This window comes from Tachysurus vachellii, chromosome 5 (genome assembly GCF_030014155.1).
Source record: "Tachysurus vachellii isolate PV-2020 chromosome 5, HZAU_Pvac_v1, whole genome shotgun sequence".
In the NCBI taxonomy this organism is placed as follows: Eukaryota; Metazoa; Chordata; class Actinopteri; order Siluriformes; family Bagridae; genus Tachysurus; species Tachysurus vachellii.
In genome coordinates this window covers 30698487-30722618 of record NC_083464.1, presented here as the reverse complement: position 1 = coordinate 30722618, position 24132 = coordinate 30698487, and the positions used below count along the sequence as shown (strand labels likewise).

General features: G+C 41.8%; 2 protein-coding genes across 5 annotated transcripts; both read right to left on the bottom strand.

Annotated features, from left to right (window-relative positions):
- Window positions 1-385: 385 nt before the first annotated feature.
- Window positions 386-8983, bottom strand: grb7 (growth factor receptor bound protein 7). Its single transcript, XM_060871111.1, has 15 exons — window positions 8837-8983; window positions 6557-6715; window positions 6330-6459; window positions 4106-4262; window positions 3881-4002; window positions 3608-3682; window positions 3343-3480; window positions 3138-3248; window positions 2886-2984; window positions 2470-2547; window positions 2216-2335; window positions 2009-2066; window positions 1617-1704; window positions 1330-1423; window positions 386-932 (listed from the first exon to the last, which is right to left on the bottom strand). The coding sequence occupies exons 2-15, from the start codon at window positions 6709-6711 to the stop codon at window positions 786-788; spliced, it is 1572 nt and encodes a 523-aa protein (XP_060727094.1). The 5' UTR covers window positions 6712-6715; window positions 8837-8983; the 3' UTR covers window positions 386-785.
- Window positions 8984-9652: 669 nt separating this feature from the next.
- On the bottom strand, window positions 9653-22639 carry atn1 (atrophin 1). 4 transcript variants are annotated; one of them, XM_060871106.1, is made up of 10 exons: window positions 22343-22639; window positions 19693-19779; window positions 19119-19220; window positions 18567-18677; window positions 15888-18385; window positions 15395-15623; window positions 12608-13928; window positions 11938-12066; window positions 11526-11661; window positions 9653-11428 (listed from the first exon to the last, which is right to left on the bottom strand). In XM_060871106.1, exons 2-10 carry the CDS (start codon window positions 19717-19719, stop codon window positions 11395-11397), a joined length of 4587 nt encoding a protein of 1528 aa, XP_060727089.1. In that variant the 5' UTR covers window positions 19720-19779; window positions 22343-22639; the 3' UTR covers window positions 9653-11394. The 4 variants fall into 4 exon arrangements, with proteins under 4 accessions (XP_060727089.1, XP_060727092.1, XP_060727091.1 ...); XM_060871109.1 differs by having other exon boundaries at window positions 12608-13925; XM_060871108.1 differs by lacking the exon at window positions 22343-22639 and adding an exon at window positions 20529-20576.
- Between the last annotated feature and the right edge of the window lie 1493 nt (window positions 22640-24132).

Below are 24132 nucleotides of genomic sequence, written 5' to 3'. Positions count from 1 at the left end.
AGAGCTTAATATAAACCGTGATAAAGCATGGTGATGGCAGCATCGTGCTATGAATCTACTTCTCTTCACCTGGGAGCAAAGATAAAGAACCTTTATCTGTTATAACGGATGTTAAGTAGCAAAAGAGGATGGAAAATGTCACCTTCCGGTAATTTCCACATGATAAAAAAAATTATATTTAGCAAAGGATTAGCAAATGGGGCTTTATTTGTTTTTCACTTGAGGTTTTTCCTTAGTTGTTAGATCTCACATTCAAGGTGGGTAAAAATCAGACATGATTTATCTTAGTATATTAAATATTTTAGTTACAACAACTTTTTTTATTCACTGTTACTGGATGCACCATTAAGTCTAATTAAAAAAATATTGAATCAAAACACCATGGCAGTGTATACAGAAAAATTTATTCGACAACAAAACACAACAATTGAAAAAAAATCTGATTTAAATACCCGCCAGCAGTTTACACACAAGTGAACACAATCAAGTCAGATGAACCTGCAATCATAAACAGTTTATAAATATTAACCTGCAAAGAAAAAATAAAAATAAGAGGATTGTGCAAAATTCTTCATCTATCAGATGTAATTCTTCCCAATGCAGTGAACTCCAGCACCACCAAGTGACTGAAAGGTGAACAGCAAGGGTGGAAATGATGCCCACAAATAAACAATGTGCAGTAGTTTGTGTAGCGTTTACTCATCCAGGTGAGGTTGGAATGGCTTCAACACTGTGGTTTTGGTGTGTAAAGGTGGATGTATGCGGAGAGTGTGGGGCTTTAGGGCTCACAGAGCGATGCGTATGCACGGGTGTTTAAGGCAAACGGGGAGGATGCCACGATTAATCTGGTGAAACTCCACCAGCTGCAGCAGGTCGATGAAGAGAGTTTCACCGTCATCCATCGTGTAGTACTGCCTGCCCCCCTCCTCACACTGGACACACACATATACAGAGTGAATGAATAAGTGAATCACAGAACACAATGCCAGAGCCATACATCACCCAGAGTCTGAGAGAACATTGCTCATACTGTTTGGCTCAGAAAGGTGCTGTGACTTCATTAGTCTATTAAACATGTGTTTGTTTTTTGCACTTTTTCTGGCCACAAGCTTCAGGATCGAATTATGTACGCACTTCAACTCTGGAGCACTGAATCTTCTTTCTGAAGGAAGTGTGTGCAAAAAAAATTGTGTACAACTTCCTGGCTTTAGTAAGATGTTAAAAGACACAAGTCCAGTTTTGATACCAGAGCTCATTATAAAATAGTGAGTATTTTGTAGCATCTCTCTCTCACGCACACAAACACACACACACACACACACGACTCACGGGAATGAGCAGGTAGTGTTTGATCTTCCGCTGATGACACAGTGACAAGACAAAACACTGCGCATGCAGCTGACTGTCCCGAATCAAAAACAGCCTGAGACAGACAGACACACAGACAGACAGACAGACAGACAGAGTTAGATTCTGGAAGCAGGGTTCATACTCCTAAATATATACAGTGTATATATACTCCTATATACAGTGCGTTGCAGTGTTGTGTGCATTACTGCATTTAACCTGGAAATAACACTTGTTGTGCTGAAGAGGTCAAAGGTCAATGGCCTTACCCATCCGCCTGCCCCTGCTCTTCCAGCAGCTGTTGGGCTTCAGAGCGAGAAACACCTCCATGGAACCAGGGCTGGGTCTGGTGCACGGCTACACGATCGAAGACAAAAATACATATGTAATTATAGAACTATGTAGAATAGAACACTGGACATTGGACATATCGTACATTCAAATAAAACTTCCAGAGTTTTATACTGCAGTGTGTTTGTCTGCCTTTTCAAGCCTCAAAGGATCTATGTTAGTGTGTGTCACCCTCGCTTACTGGTAGCCGCTTACTGTTGTGCGGGAATCGGAATGTTTTCCTGCAGCAAAGTAACTGAACAAATGAACGACTCACTGAGTTCAGTGAAAAGCAGCTCTATAAGCTCCCAACCCTGTACACTGAACTCACCTGGAGGTCGTGACCCATGGCTGCTGTTTGGTAGGCTGTAGCGCAGTGCCTCTCTCTTCTGAAACGCACACAAAGCATCAGGCTAAATTTGTGTACATTTGATTATTTTCTAGAATATTCTTTATTAAAAGTAACAAACATGAAGCAGTTCAATTAGGTTAAGATAAACCATCGCGCTCCCTCGCTCACACACACACACACACACACCCTCCAGTTGTATCCCTCCTCCTGCTCAGCACTCTCTGCCTCTCGTGGGTTGAGGATCACTCGGCCTCCGCTCTTCCCTGAGAAATCCATGGCTACCATCGACTCCTCTCCGTCGGCTCGCTTAGAACGACAGGAGTGACAGGAGCAATTAAAACCAGACGAGGGGAAAAGTAGAAGTGACCCGTGAAATATGGAAAGATAGGCATAATAGGCATCATGGGGATGGTCATGTGTGTGTGTGCGTGGACACGTACCTTGGTAGCTCGTGGGGGGATCTGAAGGTTAGGATTCGCCTGCGCTAACAGGTAATTACACTGAAGCTGCTTTCCATACTGGAAAACACACACACACACTACTCAAGTTACATTTGCCAGTGTTAGACAGTAGAACTTTACCCCAACAGTTATTAAGAAATTAGCAGTGATTTAGGTACAAAATGCTTCATTTCCAGTGAATTTAAAACATTTGTGTTTAACGTCTTCATGAGGATGTACAGATGTTTATGAAACCTGACTGAAATGCAGCTTTTAGCTCAGAAAACAAGACAGTAGTAAAGTAGAGCAAGAGTATAAAAAACAACCTTACCAGTAGGGGGCACTAAAACGCAGTATTAGAATTATGATATTAGTACATATCTGTGCACTTCGACTTAAATGAATAACACACACACCTTGAACAGTCTGAAGGCTGTAACCCAGCAGGTTTTACTCTGCTCGCTGTCCGCACACAAGAGTTTAAGCTCCTGAGAGTGAAATTTGCCTCTGCTAGACTGAAACACACAACAATAACACACAAGTCAGCAAGGACAAATGCACAAAACACACACACAGTAAGTAATCTAAAAGTTCATCTGACGTCAGAGCTGAAAGTAAAATCAACGGCTTCGGAAACTCAGGTGATGGTGTGATGGTGGCTGAATTACCTTCATGCAGAAAGTGTGTCCTTTGGGGGAGCTGTAGAGTTTCCGACTGTTGGCGACTGTATACACGCTGACGTCCTCGAGATCAGCTACACACTGAAGGTGTCGAGGCTCCTAAACACACACACACCCCAACATTACTCAACCATTTGACACCTCATTTGTGTTAAAGTGACACAATATGGTGTGTGTGTGTGTGTGTTCAGACCTTAGACGAGCCTTTGGTGGAGCAGTAAAGTCCAGACCTCCGCAGAACGTAGTACAGTTTCTTCCAAGACTTCTTCCCTGCTTCACGTACGTGCAGGTAGCCCTGAATCTCTGGACAGGAGCCGCACTTCAACATGCTCTGCAAACAAACAAGAGGATCGTGGAAATGAGAGAGAGAGAGATTGTTTTTTAGAAATGGAACAAGGTTTGAGAGCGAGATTTGAGACATTTAGTGTTTCACACTTTTATTTTCTTCGACAAAATACCTGAACAAGCTGCGATGGGGTCATTCCTGTCTTGACATCGGTGCAGTCAGAAATCATGTTCTCAGGGAAATATTGCTAAAATAACATGAAATAAAATAGAATTAGTTTAGAGAGAGAGAGAGAGAGAGAGAGAGAGAGAGAGAGAGAGAGAGAGAGTTATAACGTGAACGAGTCACAAATATAAAGGGATTCGTTTCAGCGTCCTGATGTGATTTAAAACAGTTCTGATTACTGCGTGATTACTTAGTAGGTCAGAAAAGCACCGGTTCATACCGCTGGTTTTTTGAAGAACTCGTACTTGGCGTAGTTTTTACGGAACAACAGTTTGGTGTCGCCATCTTGTGACCAGGATGACTGCACCTGAGACACCACTTCATGGTCCTCGAGGCAGCGCTCTTTAAACGACAAACATGCGTGTGCGTACACGTCCCCGGTTAGCATCACGGGATGAAACACATTTGTGTTGTAACTATAGTGCGTGTGTGTGCGTGTTCCTACCCAGCCCTAATGAAGGGTGCTGCTCAAGGAGAGCCCAGTTCTCTTCGTCCGTACAGTGAGTCGACTCGACCAGGATGTGACACACGTCTCGCGCCGTTGCCGCTGACGACACCACCACAGAGCGACTGTGTGTGTCCTCTCCGAACACCCTTACCACCTACACACAAGCACAAAAAAACACTTCACATGAATCATGACTTACGTGACTCACTTTGACTCATAAAACGACAAAGATACACACACACACACACACCTCACTTCCTGGTAAGCAGTTGTGCAAGAATATGAGTGACACAAAGTGACACAAAAGGCACAAAAGAACGAAGGAATTAAGTAGAGACAGTGATAGATTTGCTGTCATCAGTGTTTCAGTGCAGGGATTATTCAAAGAACTGTGAGAGTGTGTGAGTGGTTATTGATTGACTAATTCAGAGAATGGATCACTTTGGGTCTTTTGGTGTAACGATTATTCAGTGCAGACGTGGTTCAAATCTCATTTCCTAGTTTATAGAGTCTTCTATAGTACGAACACTGCTTCATTCTCCATTCTGACTGGTCAGAAGGTGTTGGTCAATTTTCCATTACAGAAGCTGAGTATAATAAAGCACATGGTTTTAGGGGAAAAGGTAATAAACTCAGCTTCAGTGTGGGGAAGAGGCAGAGAAACAGGTTATCTTCTAATGTTTTGGAAAAAAGCGAAAAGATGGTTCTTTCTTTCCCACTAATATATGGTTAGAAAAACAAACTTGCTGTTCATTTTTTTTTTAAAAGAGACTGAACTCATCAACCACAAACCAGATGAACCAGTAGTGCTGAACAATCAGACAAACACCGTCAGCGGGTTTACAGAGGACACACAGGGACAATCAGACAAAAAAAAAAAAAAGAAAACACACACAAGTTCCTCGAACTTCAGCATGCCATCTATCTGCACTACTATTTACTCTGATGAGCTTTTAACCACAAATCACAGACACACTGACGTTTTCATCTTTAAACCACAAGCAGACAAAACACTTAATCTGCCAGAAAGGCTGCTTTTGTTATCATGAAAGAAGTGCAGAATGTTCCACTCTCCAAAAAACATCTTTATTGGCTTCTTAGAAAACTCAACCCCAACAACACCCGCCCCAATAACAACCCCCAGCAAACCCCCTCTATAAATCAAACCCCAATAACTCAACCCCAACAACCCCCTCCCCAATACGAACCCCCAGCAAACCCCATCTATAAATCAAACCCCAATAACTCAACCCCAACAACACCCGCCCCAATAACAACCCCCAGCAAACCCCATCTATAAATCAAACCCCAATAACTCAACCCCAACAACCCCCTCCCCAATACGAACCCCCAGCAAACCCCCTCTATAAATCAAACCCCAACATCCCCCTCCCCATAAAAACCTTAGTAAACCCCCTCCATAAATCAACCCCTATAACTCAACCCAAACAGCCTCCTACACCATCAACCCCTGTGTGTCATGTGTGCGTCTTCAGAAACAGTAACATTGCCTGAAGCCTGTCCCGGCACTGCCTATTTCTGGGAGTGTCGCCATGTAACCCCAACCAGCGATTAACTGTCCTGCAGGAACAATTGATTTCTTTAAGGATTACGTTTGTTATTCCGTGCGTAGGGTCAGCAGTAAAAGGTCAACGAGCGAGACACTTATGTAACCACCAGCTGATACAAAAGACGTCAGGTTAGTTCATTATTAATTCATTTCAAAGAAAAAAAAAATCCCAGTTTCTTGCATGACACTGGAAATTACATATCTGGTGTCACGTTACCTGTTTGTCTCATGCAAAAAAAAGGCAGAGTTGCCAGTTTATTAGGAACCTTCTAGTTACACTCACTGCCTGACATACAGTATCGCTGGCTGCTGCCATCATCCTCGACCCTTTTCATTAACGTAATAACATTCAATCATTAACTCAAAATGGAGTCCAAAGTCAGTTTGATAAATCACCTTAATAACTCACAAGTGGCAAATTAGTGGACTCCAGTCAAGATTAGTGCCCCTGTTTTAACACACAAGAGCATTCTGATGCTTTTTAAATGTGGGGTACTAACCTTCCATTTGACTAATCAGGTCAATGTCCAAATTGACACTATTACTATATTACTATAGTAATTACTATAGAGCTGGGAGATGATAATAAGAGGGAAGATTAGCTCCCATTATTAAAAAGCAGTGTGTGCTCAGGACCGTGGCCACACTTACATGCGTGTCTTCGTCATCGGGGCTTCCCACCAGCGAGCCGACCCGGACCGGAGAGTGTGAGGGACTGCACAGCTCGGGGAACGGATTGGGTATGGACGGCATAGATGAAGGTCTGAACTCTCCTTTAGAGCTGTGAAACAAAATGTTTATTATTATTTAACGACGAATTTAGCACGTCACTGCTGAATGATGGGCTCTGATCGGGCAGGAAGGCGTGTGTACTGAACCTGTGGCTCTTCCTGATTGTCAGCGGTTGTGATCGTGTGGCAGAGGAACCAGCAGAGAGGCACGAGGTCTTCTCCGGATTTGATGTCTCCTCTCTGTGCACTGCTTCGTGCACGGAGTCATTAAAAACCTCCGTCCAGCGACGATCCACCTGCATCACTCTATACACACACACACACACACACACACACACACAAAGAAAGAGAAAATAAACACAATGGTTAATACTTGCTCATACATTTGATGTGTAAAAAAAAAACAGAAGAGAACAAAGGGGTGGGATGTTCAAGTCTTCAAGAAAATATTTATTTAGATATATAAATATAACAAAAGCTGGGGTGCTGTGTGAGTTCTGCGAAGTTCAGCTGAAGTTACTTCTAAACATCGTTACTTCCATTTTCCCCCCAGGTCACAGAACGGTCACACCTTTTTACACCTTCGGTTTTATTTTTAATCTAGCTCTGGCTTCCTTAAAAAAAAAAACGACCAGACTTCCTGGCACGCTGACAGATTAAAGAAATTAAAACTAATGAGTTCGTGTCACAGTTAATGGAATTTCCTGCATGGTGTGTGTGTGTGTGTGTGTGTGTGTGTGTGTGGTTTGTTTGCAATAGATGTGTTGGAGCGGAAGGTTTGCAAAGCAAAACAGGATGATGTAATACTCTCAGCACGGTAGTGATACTGACACACCTGCGAGCACAATAAAGAGTGCGACGGAACTGGTGATGCCGCTTACGTTTCGCACAGTTGTAGAACAACAATAAAATGTCATTTACACCTGACTTCTCCATTCTGATTGGTCAAAAGGCATCAAATTGTTCATCATAACATGTTTTGTTTTTTTTAATTCCAAAGTGTGAGCTGATAAAGGCAAGTTATAACAGGAGGTTTCCTGGATGTTCTACAACAACTGTTTACATGTTTACAACATTCCTTATCTTTTGCATTTAAAAAAAAAAAAAAAAAAAAAAAAAAAAACACCGTTGACACTTTTTCATTGTAACTTTGAACAAATGTTTTAAACTCATGGTATCTTAAGTATGTAACTTAGTGAGCCAGCATTAATGTATTCAATGTTAGAGATTTAAGCACTTATGTACGTCGCTCTGGATAAGGGCGTCTGCCAAATGCTGTAAATGTAAATGTAAATGTAAACAGATAAATGATATTGTTTTCTGCAGATGCATCTTTAATAGCATTCTGGTGAGTGTTTCATGCAGCACACAGAGCCTGCTGACCCACCGTGTTACAGACTATGTAGTCTTTAACATTAACAGTGGGCAAATCTGTGATTTTTAGTCATAGCTTTTTATTTGTCAGTCTGAATAAACATATACATTTCCAACAGAACAAAATGCAAATTATTTTGTTCCCCGTCATTTTGGAATCGTATGATTCATTTGAATCGTTTTACCTTTGTGGATTTAATCATGTGAGATAAGGTTTTTTTATGGATTTGTGCTAAGGATCTTTAACCTTGAACAGCTCTGCGCTCTGAGGCACTTTGCAAGTTAACAGTGGAAGTGAGTCAGTTTCTGCTCCATGACACATAAACATCTGTAGCTTAACAAGTTTAGTTCATTATGTCAGAAAAAAAAATACCAAAAGTGTCATGTTTGAGGAAAGTAATCAACGACGGGGTGCTGTGAAGCGGCTCAAGATGAAATCGAGCACCTGGAAGCGGATTCATTCCCTAACACAAACTGCCCTGATGTCAAACTTGTCTTTATTATATAATGACACATAATCTACAAAACATCTATCTATCTTATATACGTCATTGTACTGCTCTGTGCCTGTTTTGCCTGTCAAACTCAATTAAAAAGCATCAGTAGGTTGTCCTCAACACTCAAATACGAACGAACCGATTCGCTCAAACGAATCGGAATGGCTGTTCTAAACATAGGACTAAATGAAGGTGAATCGATTCCTTGACACGACACGCTTCAAATGAGTCAAATGTTGCCAGTCGATTGATTAACACAAATACTCAAAAGACTCACTCACAAACGTCACGTAAAATGTTATTTCTATTGTTGTCATAAATTACCTATTATATTATATACATATATATATATATATATATATATATATATATATATATATATATATATATAGTATATAAATTATATTTTATAGCATATATAGACTATTATATTGTATTTCCCACTAACAGCGTGTAATATAAAGTTTATTATATTCAGACAAAGTGAATTAAATGGTTTAAACGCACTTTTATTAACTTCCCACAATTTAAAAAACAAAACAAAAACATTACTCACCTTTAACCGCGCGCGCACCGCTGACTGTCTGACACGCCAACTTGTTTACGTGACTGATATCCTGCACGTCTCACTTGGGCGGCGTCCAAACCCGCACAGTAATAGTGTGTTAAAATAGCGCGCTACCTGTCGCTACCTGGTTGTAGACGTAGCCATGGTGAGTGCACGCGCTAGAGCAGGAAAGGGGCGTGGCAGCGGCAAGTGAGATAGTGGGAGGAGCCTCATCATAGCAACACTGTGAACTTTTTATACTTCTACTCTACACAGCTGTCGGATAAATTCCTTCAAATGATCTATGATGGGAATAATTTTATTAGTTACGTTCAAGCATCATACCGCGTTTGAGTTTGTTTTATTTTATACACGTTAATATTTTTTGCTACTGTCTATGACTTGAAGTCAGAATTGGACAGAAAACGCAGCTTTCCTGCCACCTAGTGGTCGTAGCTGGTAATCACCTGTACTACAGTGTAGGAATGTTTATCACAGTATCATATTTAATATAAGTAATAAGTTTTTTTGTTTTCTAAGAATAACATCACTTTGCTTTTATTAAGGTGTCCATAGTTTGTGGAACATTTCTTATTATTTCCCCAAGGCTTCAACATGGTAATACAGTAGTAGGATGTGGTTCTTGGTACATGGCTCAAGTTCATATTTTGAAATTTTTTTTTATTTTAGATTTTTTTTTTTAAATGTATTATTTCACTATGATCACATATTGCGTAAAGATTATAAACACACATTTAAAAACATAATAATAATAATACAAATTAAACACACATCCTTAGGAAAAAAAAAGTTTTATTTCCCAGATTTCCAGACTTTTTTCCTTTTGATTGGAATCTTGCAATTTTTTTTTACCTCCCCACCCCACAAGTAAAATTCTAAATAAAAATAAAAACTAAACGGTACCATGAAAATGTAAAAAAATATGTCAAAACACAAAATAATGTTTATATAATTACATAATTATTAACAAACACTGACAACATTGATATTAATCATAATAATTAAGAACAATACTACAAAGAAAGAGTGTATGAGAGCGGAGTGTAGATACACATGCACACTCGAGTACACGCTCGCTTCCTCGGAGCGAGTCACTAGAAAAAAAAAGTACTTTTTTTTTTTTTTAAGTATTAGCCCAAAAATTAAAATGTTAGGGCTTTTTCATTTGTTTGTTTGTTTGTTTGTTTATAGCTACATGCAAAGACAAAAAAAGAGAAAGTCTGATTTAGTCGCTGGATCTCAACATCTGAGTGCACTACAATGACTGTTTATTACATCAGTAATCCAGCGTTTGTCCTTATTAACGTCTTTGATAGATCAAAAAGTTTCCCTTTCTGATACGCACCCATTTTTGAAGGTGTAGGTTGGCGTCAGTGAACTGATTTCATTTTACTTGACACCGTACAATGCATTCAATATTGGATATTAAAAATCTCATCATTTGAGGGAAAATTTCTTCTAGCCACAAATGAAAAACGTGTTCTGATGTTTCAACAATCCACAGACTTCTTCAAACAAACAGCCACGCTAACTAAAGTTCCGCACTTAACTAGCTGTGTTGTGTAAACAAAACCGAACAACTCTTTAGATTTAGCAGATGATTAAACTTTTTATGAGTGCTTTTCTAGCAAACATGTTTTCTTTTTTTTTTTCTTTCTTTCTTTTCAAGTGCATTTTGTTTAATATGACAAGTGATTAGTCCAGAGAAATGCTAATATTTCAACCTGAAATTCATGTAAAAAAAATCTACAGTACAGAGTGCCATTTAAGGGGAATTATTTAATTCATAAACTTAAACCGCTGGCGAATTCTCCTCTCTGATTGGTCAGATTGGTCAGTGTTTCTATGGCAACAACCAGTTCATAGTGTTTCGTGTGGATGACGTTCTACTTGGTCACATTTGAAATGGATTAAAAGTGTGCTCTTAATTAACAAACCAATGGTTTTCAGGACAGAGAATTTCGTTCTTTGTGGCTTCTTCATTGTTGGTGTTTTATCGTTGTATTAACTTAAAGAGAAAATGAAAGAATTATTATTAATAGCTACTAGATACACAGTATAGTAAGCTAATATTAGTGATCATTTGTACATTGCTCTATTGGTCTTTTTTTATTTTACAATCAAAGTGTGACCCACGCACTTAAGTCTAAATACGAAGAACATTCACTACACAAATGCCGACGTTTCTCTTGGACTCTTGGTCAAAAGTTCTAAATATTTCTGTACACAGCCAAATTGTTGCTCCATTTTATATGATGCTTATATAATATGATGGTCACCTTTGAGCCAATCAGAAACAAGTATTTTACATAGCTGTGGTATACACATTATGGTGAGCGGTCATTCTCAGCCATCAGAACGCATTGTACTGCCGTGTCGAAGTAATATGACTAACCTTAATGTTTGATAAACAGTGTGTCAGAAGTGTGCACTCAGACTGTCAGACCGTTGTTGTGTTATGTGTCAAGAGATTGTGATCACTCCTGTCACTTCCTTCATTTGTTTATTTGCACTTTCCCGTGTTTTTCCGTCGCTCGGTTCCACGCTCACAGCGTTTTGTCGCTTTCCTTCTTCAGGTGGCTGCAGTGAAGATCAAACAAAGGGCAACATTAATGATGTACCTGGATCCATGTGTGTGTGTGTATATGTGTGTGTATGTGTGTGTGTGTGTGTGTACCTGTAATACTCTTCCTGTGTGAGAGAGTGATGGTGGTGATGGATCCACTGCTGCTCCAGTGCAAGTCTCTGGATCTGTAGCTCTGTGTTCTGATGATGCATGGAGGAGTGGGGGGGTAAATCACGGAACGGAGCGCCTACACACACACACACACACACGCACACACATTTACACACACATTTGCAAATGGGTCAGCTCTATAGCAGCTCATTTACGCACTAACAGGTGAAAACATTCACATCTTAACATTACACACACACACACACACACATACACACTATATTGTGGGATATTCCTAATTCCTAACATTCTAATTTCTAATCTCAGATTTCTAAGATCTTTTTTTTGTTTGTTTGATTTTTTTTTAAAGAACTGTGTGTTACAAGAGGTGTGTGTCAGCACTGTGTGTTACCGAAGAGTTGCTGTCGCAGTACGTCGCTCTCTGTGAGCGGGTGTGTGATGATGGATCCTGGATACGGTAGCCGTGGTAACGGAGCTCCCGTCGCTAACGGATCAATGAGCGGGTGCACGCTGCTAGGTGCTGTAAATTATATATATGGGGGAAAAAATAAAACAGTGCTGAAATCTAATCTTTAAAAAAATAAATTATTTATAATTAATTGATTTCTTGATTGTATTATAATTTGTTTTTATGTTTTCTGCAGTATAAAATATATACTTTTTTATATTTTATAGCTAATTTAAAATTAATAATATATATATACTTATTTTATACATTTCTTAATTTTCCTTATGTTTACCATTAGATAAAAAAAGCTAGCCTGTCAAATAGGTGTATTCATTTTTTAACGGAAATTTATGTAATATAAGTAAATCTGAGCTAAAATTTTGTCTGTGATAAAAGCTACTTTTTTTTCCCCATCAGCACATTTGAATGATTAACTTAGCTTTCAAGTAGCAATAACAATCTCAGTATCTAGATAATATTACCGTTTATATGTGCGCTTTGGTTTGTCTATGTGAATGTTACAATTTTTATTCCTTATTTTAACATTTTTCCAATTTGTGGATGTTATTAGCATAATAATATTAACACCAAAGGTGTGGTGTGTGACATTTACCTGTATCTTGCTGGTGTAGATGCAGGTGAGAGTGAATGTGTGAGTGCTGGTGATGATGTGGAGTCACATTTAGCATTTGCAGTCGCCCCATAGACTCTCCTGCTCCACCTCCTCCTGAAGCCCCACCTCCTCCTGAGGTTCCACCCCCAGCTGGGGTTGCTGGGGCTCCTCTTTCCCTGTCTCCACCTGGCAGTACTCTCTCTCTCTCCTTCTCCCTCTCTCTCTCCACGCTTCTTGCTCTCTCTGTGCTAGGTGGCGTCCGACTCGGAGCAGAGTAACCTTCAGGGGCTGACGGCTGGGTAGGATGGGAGGAGTGAGAGGAGGGATGATGAACAGAAGAAGCTATGGGTGCAGGAGGAGGTGGGGGAGGTGCAGGGGGAGGAGGGGGAGGGGCAGGACCTATAGGGTTTACAGTGGGAGGGGCATGACTAGGCAAGGAAGGTGGTAACAAAGAAGAAGTTGGTGGGGTTGACAACGTTTGAGATACAGCGCTTGGATTTCTTGCAACTGTAGCAAGGGATTGAGGGGGCGGAGCTGGTGGTGGTGGAGTTCCATAAAGAGCAACCTCACTGGTTGGAGCTCCACCACCAGCACCTCCTCCTAGCAGTAAGGAGTGTGAATGAGAGTGCGTATGTGAGTCAAATTCGCTTTTAAAGTCAAACCCTGTCTTCACTCGCTCCCTGTGAGCCGTCACAGAGTGGGGAAACCCCATCCCTCCAAGTCCGGCTCCTAGTCCTGCCATTCCTCCTGGACCGGGCCCTGCCACCGGCCCCACCCCAGGGTGGCCATGGCCTCCTTCCAAGCCAGTTCCATAAAGAAATCCAAGGATAGCTGCAGTGGTGGCCGCATCAGCGGGAAGGTGGTGTGGATGAGCAAGGGCAGGGTTTTGGAATTGGGACAGGAAGATTGAGGGGTGGACGTGAGGGTGTGAATGTGGGTGGGGGTGGGGATGAAAATGGGGTGGTGCACGATTGGCTGAGCCAAGTGGTGACATTGCATGGGGACGGGCATATTCGCTCAGCGTCCTCAATGCTGGTGTATCTGGTCCAAGATATGGACCGAGACCTCCAACAGAAGGTAGAAGAAGGGAGTGAGGGATTGAATGAGAGAGGGAAGGGTGGAGAGAGTGGGCATGAGATGGATGGATTGAGTGGGCAGGGTGGTGGGCAGGATGGTGTGCAGGGTGGTGGGCAGGGTGGTGGTTGGGGTTTATGCAGGGAGAAGAGGATGAGGAAGAAGGGTCCATGAGAATAGAGGAGGAAGGAGAGAAGTAGAGAGAAGTGCCCTGACGGGGAACTGCTCCAGGATTACTGTCCTTCTGCTGAGAGATGAAAAAATAAAAAAAAAAGTTTAAACACAGATATAATCTTCCCCTCCTCACTTACCCATGGTTTTGAGGTGTTATCTTGAAGACCACTGAACAAAACTCCTACATTTGTAATGTGGTCAGCTAAAATTTAATAGGCTTAATTCATGGCTATATTTTAAATAAGGAGGTTGGAGAGAACCTTATGTTTGAAGTGTATATTAGTGTTTTCACTGATTTAACTTATGTAGTGTATTAGTTGCTTCTGGTTTCTTATGTTTCGCTAAAATCTAAACGTCAAAAATCGAAATTTTAAATATCTACTACAAATTTTTACCAAATCAGCCAGTTGGCTAGTAGAAGCTGTTGGCTTCCATTGATTCCATTTACATTGATCCATTGTGCTTCAGATTTGCATGTTCTCCCCATGCTCATGTGGGTTTTCTCCAAGGTTTCTTGGTTTTTTTTTCCACCACACAAAAACAAGCTAAAATATGTTAGTAAAATTGCTAGTACTTGCTTGTACAGTAATGTTTAGTCCTTCATACAGCATGTTTGCTGTATGAAGGACTATGTATTTGCATCATGTATGTATGTATTTGCATGTTTGGGATTGACAACCATATATACTGAGGAGAGAGCTACAGCTAGCAAGAACGAGTGAAACAGACTGTCGGTATGAACAGATACAGTAAATGGCTAATATTGAAGTATCTGTAGCTGCAAGTTGTCCTCTTGACAAGGGAAAACCTATGGGCCTTTTTACACCCGGTCACTTCATGTGTTGTCTCTGATCCGATAGCTATCTGATTTGTTAAAACTGTTCCATTTACATTAGGTCACATAAATGAGTCTCGGTGAATCGGATATCGATCCGATCTTTCTACTCCCGCCCAAAATGCAAATATATTTTACCTCATTTCCGGGGTAATTGAAACGGAACACACTTTGGTGTGTGCGGTTGCTACAAAAAAAATCAGCATTTACTGTTTGCTGCATTTTCGCTGGCGGCAGAAGTGCATTTTAAGATCCAACGAGACACCTGGGTGAAAGATCGGAGCAGCACTGGTGGGAAAACACCAGTTTGTTTCTGGCGCGACGCACAACTCGTGAGTCACCTGCGAGTGATGTACTTCCGTTTGGGAGGAGTATAGTGCTGACGTATGTGGCTTGAACAATCACATTCATTTACACCTGTCCAGTTTCATCTGAAATGTGTCCCAGACCACCTCCTGAAGGGGTTTGTACCATCGGATTTATATCCGTCTCCAAAACGTTTCGGAGGGCATTTAGACCTGGTCTTTTTACCGTCAGATAGCTATCGGATCACAGAAAACACATGAAGTGACCAGGTGTAAAAAGCCCCTATGACAAATGGTAAGTGACAAGGGTTTACAGGGAAAATGTATGGCACATTTGTACTAATAATTGTCATGTGTTTGTTCCCTCCTGATCCTAAACATTTCCAGCCATTTTCTCACCTGTAAATGCCTCTCCAGGTCTCTCTCTCTTTCTCTCTCCCTCTCTCTCTCCCTCTCTCGCTCTCTTTCCTTTTCTCTCAAGTCCCGAGCTCTCTGTTCCACCTCTCGCCTGGCTCGTTCGATTGCTTCGTTTCTCTTTTTCCAGAGTTTAGATCCGTCCAGAGGGATGAAGATGACATCAGTGCGAACACATGAATTCCCACTGCCACGATCTAGAACCCTGTGGAACCTGAAAAAACAAAGTTTTTCACTAAATAGGCGCATTTAGTGTCGTAATTTTTAAAGTTACAGTACTGTAAAAAAAAAAAAAAAAGTATCTGAAAATTACTGAAGCTAGTAAAATGGTATCTCCCCATTGTCAATCAGAGACATGGGCATTTAAATAATGTCTATTAGTATACAACAATCTATTTATCATGTGTGGCATGTAAGTGACAGTGCAGGTTAATTTACGGAGGGTTATGGAAATTTAAGAAATACAGAAAAGTCTTACCGAGCAGATTGGCTAGCGTGAATTGGAATATCGATGGCCTTTGGCTCAGGTGAGGGGCTTCTAAGCACAGAAGGTGGACTCTCAGTTTCCTCCCTCTCTTCTATTGGCTCCTCCTTTATGACAGGTGGCGGCAAAGAACAAGATGACTGCTCAGATTGGCCATCAGCACCAGTAGAGGTGTTACTTGGTGGACCAACAGGGTTGCAGAGATGTGGCTGGATTTTGGAGGGTGTAGGTGAGTGCAACTGCATGTGACTGTTAACATTATTGTTGCTATTTGGATTGCTGGGAGCTGAAGTGCTGCTGTGGTTACTATTCCCATGGTAAGCACCAGCAAAAGGAGTGTGACTGTTTAAAGTGCCATGATAAGGAGCCGGTCGACACCCAGACAAACAGGAAGTGACCGCACCTGTTGCCGACGGTGCAGAAGTTGATGAAAATGGGGGAAATCCTCCCATTTGATTTGTCGATGGACTAGGAAGTGGAGAGAGAGTAGTGGGTGGACTCTGATTGGAGGGGTACTGCCCAGGACGAGTCTGACTAGGCGGAAGTGTGGATGGTGGAAGAGGCGGCTGGCTGTGGGAAGTTGGGGGATAAGAGGCAGGAGGCTGGTGCCCATGTGTCGAAGAAGATGAGGAAGGAGAAAGAGACGGTGGGTGATTACGATTATGATAAATGGAAGATGGAGCACTGTTCTCCCTTTCTCTTTCCCTCTCCCTCTCTCTTTCTCTCTCCCTAGATTGGACAGTCAGGCCTGGCTGGACCAGATAGTGTGGGTGGGGAACAGAAGGCCCTCCAGCAAAATCCCGGCCCATATTTGAAGCAAGTCTGGTGGGACTTGGGTATTCTCTGGAAGAACCAGGATGAGGGGCAGATGAAGGTTGAGACCCTGCTGGAGGGTACTCCTTGGTCTCTGGTTGAGGGTATTCCCTTAGGAAGTGTGCAGTGGGGGGAGGATCTGACCCAGTAGCAGGAACTTGATGTCCTTGCCCCACCTGCTCCACTGTTGACTGAAACTCTTTGTTTGGGGTGGCAGAACTGTTTTGTGGAGAAGTAGATGGTAAACTCGAACTTGAAGTGCTAACATTTACTTGGTTTAAATTATTTGGATTGCTGTTGCCAACTACTTCTCTAATCTGGCTTGCAAACTCTCCCCATCTTCCCTCCTTATCTCTTGGGTGACATCCACCTGCACCTCCTGACCCACTTGCTCCACTAGGTGCAAAGTCCCGACTCTGTGCTACATGTTGCTGGTTCTGATTCTGCAAAGAGAAGTCTCTCAGTGCATCCCTTTCCCGAAATCCTGGTCGGAATTCCCGACCCCCTGTTGGCCCATCTCGGCCCGGTGCTCCAAATTCACGGTTCTGTCCTGCAGCAGGAGTTAAAAAGTCACTTCCCATATTGGCACTGTTGTGTGCACCAGAACCAGCAGTGCCATCTTTAATTGCAATGTCCTTTGCAGTCCTGTCCCGCTCCACTGGACTGCTGTACCTGGGCAAGTACTCCCTGTGTGGGTGGGATGGGTGGGGTGGGGGCAGGTAAGGAGGATGAGATGAATGACGGGTGGAGGATGGGGGGTTGTAGACAGAGGGCAATTGTTGCTGTTGCACAGGTGTATGGTGGACACCTGAGTAACGCGTATATCCCCAGTTTCCAGGGCAACTGGAAACAGCACTGCCCGACAATGTAGTTGGGCTGTAGTGATGAGTGTGGCGAGGCACAGAGGGCTGTTGGGGTATGGAGGTGCCCTGTGGTAGCAGAGAGGGTGGAGCCTTATCACATTTCTCAACTTTCTCCATTTTAACATCAACAGGAGTGCTTTGGCCTGCCTCGAGAGGTTTCAAAGCAGGTGGTGGTGGAAGAGCAGAGGAGGAAGCATGGCTAACGTTGGGAAACTCTGTTGCACCAACCACCATCTTTCCTCCACACTGAGAGGCCGTTTTGGGGTTGATATTACTGCGGCTGCAGCCATGTAATGCCTCATCCCCAACAACACTGGAGAATTCCATCTTGGGCACCACTTTAGGGTCAACTGGAAAGTAGGTCTTTCTTGCACTGCTGGTCTCACTCAAAGGACAAAGAGTTGATGGTGATTTCAATACTGATATTTCTGCTTCCTTACCCCCCTCAGTGTCCCGACATTCTCCGCTACCACTGTCATTCCCCCTTCCTGCTCCTCCCAGTTTAGGTGACACTCCTTCTTTCACTTTCCCACTTTGTTTTGGTGAATCCGGTGAGTCTGATTCAGAGTCCAAACTGGCCAATGGGGAGCCAGAGAGGCTCGGTGAAGAGGACCGATTGTCCTGATCGATATCCCGCCCACTGCTAATACTACTGCTGCTATTGGCTAAGCTTCCTCCAGCTGAGCTGCGGCTGCCTTGTGACTGACCATCTTCATTGTCACTTTCTCGTGACTGGGTGTTGCATGAAGTTGGATGTGGTGCTAAAGTTGTTGTGCCAGTTGAATGGGTTGATGTTGGGGCACTGGACAAAGAGTCCTTGCAGTAAAAAAAAAAAAAAAAAAAAAAAAAAAAACATGCATATACATAAATGTTTAGAAAGAGTGATACTATTTTTTTTTTATCCTCAGTTGTTGCAATGTCGTAATCAATTTCTGTCACTTACCTATGTTTAATAAACGCATTGGAAGCTTTATAAAAGATAAGTGGGAAATTATACCTGGACCTTTTGTCTTTTCGGGGGAGGAATAGTTTGCTCTCCATCGCTTTCGGATGAATCCTGACCTTGTGGTCGTCTGTTAAAACAACCAAGCTCTTCTCCTGCAGCTCTCTGTTGAGCACACCAAATTATATTTTACAGTCAAAAATGTTTCTCACCAATATACTTAAAGTTAACAAATATAACTCGAGAGAAGAAAACAGAATATGACAAAGCAAGAAACATTGATTATATACAGAGCAGGATCAAGAAGGCTGAAAGCAGCATGGTGGTGCCAAGCGTTCATAGGTAGGAGAAATGTTTACAATAAATTTGATCACAACTAACTTGTTTGCTTCGCTAGCTTAATGCTAATCTTTATATAAATACCTCACTTACTAAATGCATGTCCTATTTGTTTCATTGTATTTGTTTTATTGTAGAAAAGAACCTGAGAAAATCACAGATAAACAGGTTGTAATGGCAAATTGAAGCTAAGAAGTAACAAAGGGCTGGAAAAAAAGTAAGAAAAAGGAGAAAAATTTTTTTTGTTTTGCTTTTTTTTTTTTATACCGTTTGTCGATCATTTCGTTCAGCTCGAGATGGGCTAGGATGTGGACGTCTCCCCCTCCTCTCCTCACTGCCACCCCGCCTTCGGCCACTACGTACGGGCATCTGAGATAAGCGTAGAATGAGACGAAATAAGAAAAGACAGAAATAGATAGATATGTACTTTATTTTAGGAATTCAAGAGGACAAGAGGATAACGCAGTCTTAAAAGAGTCCAATATCAAGAAATATCGATCAAAACAACATACAGCCAGGTATGGTGGTGGTTGGTATGTAAATGGATGGATGTATGGATGGATGGACAGACAAACATTAGGATGGAGTGATGGTTAAACAGGTTAGGTGGATGGACATGTGGATGGAAAAACAGGTACATTGATGGCTGGATGGACGAGCAAAGGGGGGAGGGGGGGTTTGTTGGTCTGATCAGTCCATCTCTCTATCTGTCCATTCATGCATGGATTCAATTTGCAAACTATGAAAAAAAGGTTTTAAAATGAGGGGGAAGTTCATGTGGAAACTTTGACCTAAACACAACGAAAATACCATTTCTAAATTCAGAATGTTTTTCTCTCACCGGCTCTTTGTGAGTTCTGGTTTTCATCACTCCATTTCTTCCATTTGGTGATGAACACACAATACACAGCACTCAAAGGATTAAATACTGTATAAAACACACACAACACGTAAGAATATTAAACACTATAGCTGGTTTAGCTTACATAGCAATTGACAAAGGAGCTATCACTCTACATGTAACGACGTATAGTATAACAAACAGAAGGATTGATATATCAATGATAGCAACAGCAGCTACGGTTACTACATGGCCAAAAGTTTGTGGACACCTGACCATCACACCCAACTGAGCTTGTTATTGTCAGTGGGGTTGAAGTCAGGGTCTTGTCACCTCAAGTGACTTGTCTCAGTTTTGTTCAGGGGTGTGGTCATGGTGGAATAGGTTTAGACAGTTTTAGGAAGGCATTTGTCCTACTTCACCTCTATAGTTAGAGAGAAACATTAGCTCTAGAGATCCAATCACAATGGAAATGGTAACACAATCAGGTCCACCAGAGTGAATTTCTGGATTCTCTGACTTCTCTAGATACTGTGCCACTTTGTGTATCATATATATGTAATAATAAAGAAAATACATCAGAGGCAATCTGTTCTATGAAAGGTGTTGTGATGCAGCCCAATGCGAAAGATCAAATCAAATCAGCACATTAAATAAAACTTATGCAAATTAATCAACACCTTTTGACCAATCAGAATTAAGCATTCATCATCACGGTTGAACAAATGCAGGTTTTTTTTCCACTACTTATTTCTAAAATGTCCTTTTGCTATAAATCCAGCACCGTTCCACCGTGCAACACCTCAGAACACGGACTATTTGAGGTTTGCGCAAACCTGCAATTCACACTTCTGTCATAGGTGATAGAGAGTCGGTAGAGTTGGTTTTGAAAACAGTAATAAGACAGGACCTGTTTTTGATCCCATATATTCAGTGAGTCAATGGAAAAAGAGAAAAAGAGAAATATAAACTGAGGCCTTGACTTTCATTCATAAGCACCCAAACACACACACACACACACACACACACTTTATTTAGAGTATGAGACTATATTTAGAACACCGCCTGCTTGACAATTAAATCTTAACACCCCAGCACTGACAGCACACACATACAAATAGACAGCAGTGTGTTTAAGGTTCTCAAATACGTTGGTCTGAAAACACACACGATTGCATAGATGCGTACCCACTTACATATGTATCTACACACATAGACTCAAACAAAATTTCCTCTATTCACAAGAGTAAAATAAACAATAGAATGGTAAAATGATTGAAACCTCTAAAGAACAGCCAATGCAAATAATGCCACCTCTTTAACAAGCTTTAAACAAAAGGGGCCATGAGAGCAACCCACAAAATTCTGAGCTACAGTTAGAATCATCTGCTGTGGTCAGATGACACAAACCTTTTAAACAGCAAACACTATCAGATTTTAGGCAAGAAAGAAAGGAAGAAAGAAAAAAATAAACCCAAACCCATTAAAAACAATGGTGGTGGATCAGTGAGGCTTTAGAGCCGTTTTGTGGCTGGTGGATCAGGGCCTCTCGTAAAGATGGATGACATAAAGAATTCTGTTAAGTACTGGGATATTTTAGCACAAAACTTCTGCCAGGAAGACTTGGCTGCAGATGTGGACATACGTCCAAATAAAACGTTATGTCCCAATATGTGTAAGGTCAAATATTACTCAGTGCAGCATGTGTAATTCATTTAATATAATTCCTCTTGGCTCATCTTCATATTTCAGATCACAATCACGTGAACGAACACGCATGTTACACACATCTGTGTGTGACATGCACAAATAGACAATCGCATAATTATACACATGGACACAAACACACACTTGTGTATAAACGAGCTCAATAAACATATCTTAATATACACACACACATGCAGGCATGCACATTTAGACAGAGGAAACACGAATAGACAGGTATAAATAATATAGGTCAGTCCACACACACACACACACACACACACACACACACAGAGGTGGCAGGCTTGTATGTAACATGCAACGACAGACACAGAATAAGAAACATAACTCTGTCCACACAAACACACTGAAGAATAAAACCATAGCTCATTCTGTATGCACACACACACAAACACATACACACATACATATGCACACACACACACACACACACACACATACATATACACACACATACACACACACACGTCTGCCTGTGACACACGCACGCGCGTGTTCTTTTGTATGCATTCTGCAGCTCTGCAGTGGAGCTTCACTGGTCTCGAGCTGCCGCTGTAACGCAGGCCACCTCTGGATCTCACACAATAATGCAGCGCACATGCGCGTGTGTGCGCGCGTGCAGCACGAATCGCAGCTCCCCCCCACCCACCCACCCCCTTTGCCATCTTTTCTCCACAGAGCAGAAGCTAGCAGGAGTCGCACAAGCATGGCGAACAGAACACACATACACACACACGCACACACATGCAGACAGCAGACATTCTTTCGCTAGCTAGAGTGGAAACACAGTACATACACATTGGCAGCCAGGCGCGCGCGCACGCACACACACGCACATACAAACGCACACGCACACACACAAAGAGCAGAAGGAGAGCAGGAGGAGGAGGAGTATCCATCCATTTTCTCCCCTCTTCTCCTTTACCTAGGCTCGCGCTGCGATGCCGAATCCCTCCTTCCTTCTCTCTTTTCTTTCCCCGCGTTTTTCTCTCCTCCTACCGCACGCGCGCGCGGACACACGCATGTGGCGCGTGCACGCTCCAGCTCTCCATCATGAAAGCTTTGCAAAATCATGCATATCTTTCTCTGGATGTTTTTTTTTTCTTCCGCTTTTTCTTTTCTCTTCCACAGCAGGACAAACCGGACTGACTGTACATACACACTCATAGACACACACACTCACACACACTCTCACACACATACACACACGCACTCATACACACACACTGATGCGCGCGTGCGTGCGCCTTCCTCCTCCTCCTCCCCACCCCCTTTCTTCCCTATTTTCTCCACCTCCCTCTCCCTCTCCTTGTCTCCGTGTTTCTCCTTCTTCTTTTTTCGAGCAACGGGCACGAGCTAAAAAATTCCACGGCTAAGAAGAACTGGAGACGCGCACGAGGGGAAGGAGGGAGACTGTATGACGGATGCATGTGTGATTTGCATATGATTTGCATATTTGCATATTCTTAAGAATGAGAAACGAAGACTGAGAGGAAGTGTGTGTGTGTGCGTGTGTGTGTGTATATATGTATGTATGTGTGTGTGTGTGTGTGTGTGGGGCCTAACAAATCAATGCAAAGTGTCAACTGTACAAGTTTAGGGATCAAACGTTTTACCTGAAGAGGAACCTGCTCTTGATGGCTTTATATGTTTATTTGTTTATGTTTACACATCTGTTTACCACATAAACTAGTTATTAGCTACCTGTTCATTACGTTGGTCAGTTATTTATCAAGATTCACGAACACAGAAGTTATGGAACATCTTTGAGACAAAGATGGATCCTGTTATTGTTTACGTTACAGCAGCTTTAACCAGTTTTATATATATATATATATATATATATATATATATATATATATATATATATATATATATATATATATATATATATGTATAAGCTAATAATAGATATATATTGTTGCTAACAAAAACTGGCACCCAGCGTTACATAGGATGGGACTGACTCCAGATCCACCATGACCCTGATCAGGATAAAGCAGGTGCTGAAAGATCATTCATTAAGTATGAGGACTTGGCTATAGAAATACAGCCATGTCCCCTCAGAACATGAAATGATGGAAGCCCATCCCTCTTTGTTTCCTGGGGCATGATGGGAGAGTGCAAAAAAGTGTGCACTGGACAGCACTTTGTCCATTTGTTTGCCCAATCCATTTGTAAAAGGTACTCACACATCATGTAGGACAAAAACGTGGAACAATCGTAATGCTTTTATTGTGTCATGAAAATATAGACGTGTGTGTGTGTGTGTGTATATATATATATATATGTCTGTCCTTCTGTCTCTCAGTTTTTCTCTTCTACATTGCTCTTATGTCCTGTCTTCCATTGTGCTGTAACCATAGTAACTGAGTTTGTGTGTGTGTGTGTGTGTGTGTGTATTTTTTCTTCCTGGTCTTCTGCTGGTGCTCCATCTACTGGCATTCATGCCATGTGTATGCATGTGGACGTGTCTGCTTCAGCTCTATATGCGTTCATCCACACACACGTACACCAACCAGTAAGGACATCTGGTCCTTCTAGCTGTACCTAAACTATATATAGCAGGGATGTAGGTTTCATTTGATATTCCAAAGGTACAGTACACACACTGCTCAAGGCTTCTGGCGTCGTAAGATTACATTTTCATGATCAATATTAATAATATTTTGATCTGATTAATTAACTGTACAGGTTTCTGCTTATCCAGTATAC

Coding starts and splice junctions, on each gene's coding strand:
- grb7 (XM_060871111.1), bottom strand. CDS start 6,711: ATGCAGGTGGATCGTCGCTGGACGGAGGTTTTTAATGACTCCGTGCAC. Junction 6,460..6,556: donor ACAATCAGGAAGAGCCACAG/GTTCAGTACACA, acceptor TTTGTTTCACAG/CTCTAAAGGAGAGTTCAGAC. Junction 4,003..4,105: donor GCACCCTTCATTAGGGCTGG/GTAGGAACACGC, acceptor TGTCGTTTAAAG/AGCGCTGCCTCGAGGACCAT.
- atn1 (XM_060871106.1), bottom strand. CDS start 19,719: ATGAAAACCAGAACTCACAAAGAGCCG. Junction 18,386..18,566: donor CGAAAAGACAAAAGGTCCAG/GTATAATTTCCC, acceptor TTTTACTGCAAG/GACTCTTTGTCCAGTGCCCC. Junction 12,067..12,607: donor TCTACACCAGCAAGATACAG/GTAAATGTCACA, acceptor TATAATTTACAG/CACCTAGCAGCGTGCACCCG.